General features: G+C 39.7%; 1 protein-coding gene across 1 annotated transcript; it reads right to left on the bottom strand.

Moving 5' to 3' along the window:
- Window positions 1–627: 627 nt before the first annotated feature.
- Window positions 628–3,887, bottom strand: LOC140882355 (elongation factor G-2, chloroplastic). The gene is made up of 4 exons (XM_073288310.1): window positions 3,732–3,887; window positions 1,820–3,228; window positions 981–1,493; window positions 628–892 (listed from the first exon to the last, which is right to left on the bottom strand). Exons 1-4 carry the CDS (start codon window positions 3,739–3,741, stop codon window positions 725–727), a joined length of 2,100 nt encoding a protein of 699 aa, XP_073144411.1. The 5' UTR covers window positions 3,742–3,887; the 3' UTR covers window positions 628–724.
- Window positions 3,888–4,247: the final 360 nt, after the last annotated feature.

Genomic DNA, 4,247 nt, shown 5'->3' with positions numbered 1-4,247 from the left:
TAAATTTGTAATATTATCTTTCAAGTGTATGTGTGTTGTATTTTTCGCTATGAATAAGTAGTTAAACCAGTAATCTTCTACTTTATAGGAGGTTACTAATGTAATAACATTTGGCATCTCTGAATAAAATTTCAGGCCTTTGTCCCTCTCATGTTGATTTCATTTATAAATTTTGTTTATTACTGTACGCCTAGAAGTAGGAAACGAGACAAAATTGTGCTAAGTGTTGTTGAAAAAATCCATGACAAGAACCATCGGTTGCGACAACGTGGTTAGGCTGCAAGGAATCGTCTGTAAAACCTGATGGATACAACCCGACAGCATTTTGGTCAAAAATACTAAACTAATTTATTTATTTTACAAAAGCATGATGAACTAGATAAAAAAAAATGTAAAAAGTAAATAAAAAAAGACTAAAATGGGACAATCCCTAAAAATAGACTATTTTAGACATTTTCAAACAAAAGGGACTGAATCGAGAAATTCGTGAAACAAAGAGGACTAGAATGGGGTTTATCCCTGTAATTAAGCTACAACCTATGCAACATGAACTTCTGGTATGAGACCATATCTATTTTCTCAATCAACTCATTCGACAGTGATACATACAAAGCAGACAATCGAAACCTTTCTTTTATGTATGTATGTATCTATCTGCATTTTGCACGTCTTTCATACAAAAAAATCATCGAGTGCACTATGTTACAGATCCTGGAAAACTACATTAGGCAGCAACAGCCTCCTCTTTTGCAGCGAGCTGATTCTGAATGTGCAGTGGAACCACGTCGAATTTGGCCAACTGCATGGTGTAGGAAGCGCGGCCTTTGGTCATGCCTCGGAGAGTACTGACGTATTGGAACATTTCGGCAAGCGGAACCAGTGCATCGACCACCTGCAATCGTTGGTTGTCAATTTAAAGAGATCGAATAATTTGCGCAAATTTCAGACCATAAAGGAGCATGAAACACTCTGTCACATACCTTCAATCCACCGGGTTTGTCCCCAAAGTTGTTGATCTGACCTCTCCTCGAGTTAAGGTCACCAATCACGTCTCCCAAATGTTCTTCAGGAGTGACAACTTCGACTTTCATAATTGGTTCAAGCAGCTGTGGGCCTGCTTTCCTCATCCCTTCTCTGAAAGCTCCTCGAGCAGCCAACTGGAATGCCAACACACTTGAATCCACATCATGGTAAGAACCATCCACTAATACTGCACGAACATCGACTACAGGATAGCCAGCCAACACCCCATTGGACATGCTTTCTTCCAATCCTTTCATGACACCAGGAATGTATTCTCTTGGGACAGCGCCTCCCTTGATCTCACTCTTGAACTCGTACCCGTTTCCTGCTTCCATTGGCTCAAACCGAACTGTAATATCAGCAAACTGACCAGCACCACCGGACTGTTTCTTGTGAACATACTTCACTTCTGTGATCTTGGAAATACTTTCCCGGTAGTTGACTTGGGGTGCTCCGACATTGGCTTCCACCTTTTAGAAACAGGCAAAAAATATTTATCAAAACTTTGCTATGAAATACGTTGCATTGACAATGACAAGGATGGAAGTCCAGAACAGCAACTCTTGAATTTCACACGTTAATGGAGAGATTGGCGGTTAACACACGTGCCACTTGTAAAAACATCATGTACGTATAATATCTGTATTTTCCAATCATGATATTGAACATGACTATAATTCTCTTTTCCTTTACCTGACTGGATTAAGTATGATATAAGTTTTTACCAGAGGAAGTCATGAAAACATTTTTGGCAATTGGCATACATATGGATAAATGAGTAGAGGCAAATACGAACCTTAAATTCTCTCTTAAGCCTGTCAACGATAATTTCAAGGTGTAATTCTCCCATTCCTTCAATAACTGTCTGGTTTATCTCTTCATCTCGTGAAAAGTGAAAAGATGGATCTTCTTGAGCAAGCTTGATTAAGCCAACCGCCATCTTATCAACATCAGCTTTTGTCTTCGGTTCAATGGCAACCTTAATAACAGGATCAGGGAAATCCATTCGTTCAAGTACAATAGGCTTATCTGGATCACACAATGTTTCTCCTGTAATTGTGTCTTTCAGACCCGCAAGAGCTACAATATCACCAGTTAAAGCTACTTTGATGTCCTCTCTGCTGTTAGCATGCATTTCAAGGAGTCTACCAATCCTCTCTTTCTTTCCTTTGTTTGCATTTATTACATAAGATCCAGCAGCAAGCTTCCCGGCATATATTCGAACAAATGTAAGAGAGCCAACGAAAGGATCGTTCATGATCTTGAAAGCTAATCCAGCAAATGGTTCGTCATCATTTGCATTCCTTTCAATTATCAACTCAGGGTCATCAGGGTCGGTTCCTTTCATTGCTGGCAACTCAATGGGAGATGGCAAATAATCAACAACCGCATCAAGTAGTGGTTGGACGCCTTTGTTCTTAAAGGCGGAGCCGCATAAAACTGGAACAAAACTGCCTGAAATAGTTCCTAGCCTGACTAATCTCTTTACTGTTTCCTCATCAGGCTCAATTCCTTCCAGATAGCTCTCCATAGCTGCATCATCCTGCTCCACAACAGTTTCAATCATCTGTCCTCTATATTCTTGAGCCAAGTCCTGAAGATCACCAGGAATGTCCTCGTAGGTAAATTTTGCACCCAATTCCTCTCCAGACCATAGTACTGCTTGCATCTTCACAAGATCAATAACCCCTTTAAAAGTATCCTCTGCACCAATTGGGAGTTGAAGAACAAGCGGTTTTGCACCAAGATTCGATACAATCATGTCCCTTGTTCGGAAAAAATTTGCTCCTAGACGATCCATTTTATTTATGAAACATATTCTAGGAACACCATATTTATCAGCCTGCCTCCAAACAGTTTCAGACTGTGGCTCCACACCAGCAACACTGTCAAACAAGCATATTGCACCATCTAAAACCCTGAGGGCTCGTTCCACTTCAAGGGTGAAATCGACATGCCCCGGAGTATCAATTATGTTAATCCTATGCTTGTTCCAAAATGTGGTAGTTGCAGCAGAAGTAATGGTAATCCCTCTTTCTTGTTCTTGCTCCATCCAGTCCATGGTAGCCTCATGTACCTCACAAATTTTGTAGTTTCTACCAGTATAATACAGAATTCGCTCGGTAGTGGTGGTCTTCCCTGCATCTATATGGGCCATAATTCCTATGTTGCGATAGTCCTTTAATGGAACCGTTCTCTTCTCCTCTGCAGAAAATTTAAGCAAAACTCTTGTTCTTTAGAGTTCCAATACCAATCAGCATTAGAAAAGAACAAGTTGCCCTCAATGGCTCACTTAGAATTAACCAGACAAATCATGTTTCAACAGCTAGTAAATCATCAGATAGTTTCAGGATAGGTATTTTTAAAACATATAATAATATAGAAGAGAAGCTGATGCTGAAAGATCATTTGTTTTCGGAGACAGAAAAGAAAGGGTAATAAGCATTCCATAATTCGCATGATGACCAATGATCTTGAGCTAAGAACACTAGTTATCTAACAATTGATAAAGAAAGTTGCAATCAATGAAATATGAATAAAAACAATTCCAAATAGACAAGACCCAGAAACGAAATTTACACCAAACACAAAAAAAACATGAAATTGCTAGATTAATACCTAAAAGGACACCACACAAGAAGTCATCTAAAAACAATTTGTACAAAAAGAATAGGAGAAAAGTGGGAATACAGGGATAAAGAGTTCACCAGCAGCCATAGCAAAGACAGAGAAGTTGTTCTTCAGCTATTTATGCCGAAAAGGCGACATCTTGGCCGGCTCAGGGCTGAACCTCATGGTCCCCAGAAACGAAGAAGTAAGGGCACGAGCTCTGGAAGAAGAATCGGCAATACGACGTCGCGTGGATGGAGAAAGAGGCGGCACGGACCTTCTGGAAAAGCCATTGCAGTTGCAGAGGGAAGAAGCATTGGACGTGGCGGCCATTGACATTTTCAGCAACGATTCAGCTGATGCTGCCGCCATACTTCTTGCACTTGGATAATGCAAACCCCAAACGAAATGGGTTTTTGTGGAGAGTAAAGAAGATTTTTGTGAGGCTTCAATTCATTCACTATTTCGGCCATACGAATTTCGGGTTTCTTTTATTTTATTTTTCGCCTCTTGTCGTTTCTATATTTTCCACAAATTTTACATGTAATATATTCTTTTTCACGGAAATTCGATAACAAGTATTTCATATTGGTACTTGTTTGCATATAAAAATT

This window comes from Henckelia pumila, chromosome 2 (genome assembly GCF_033568475.1).
Source record: "Henckelia pumila isolate YLH828 chromosome 2, ASM3356847v2, whole genome shotgun sequence".
Taxonomy (NCBI): Eukaryota; Viridiplantae; Streptophyta; class Magnoliopsida; order Lamiales; family Gesneriaceae; genus Henckelia; species Henckelia pumila.
This window is presented reverse-complemented; position numbering and strand designations above follow the sequence as displayed.

Coding starts and splice junctions, on each gene's coding strand:
- LOC140882355 (XM_073288310.1), bottom strand. Junction 1,494..1,819: donor GGCTTAAGAGAGAATTTAAG/GTTCGTATTTGC, acceptor TGTTTCTAAAAG/GTGGAAGCCAATGTCGGAGC. Junction 893..980: donor ACAAACCCGGTGGATTGAAG/GTATGTGACAGA, acceptor CAACGATTGCAG/GTGGTCGATGCACTGGTTCC.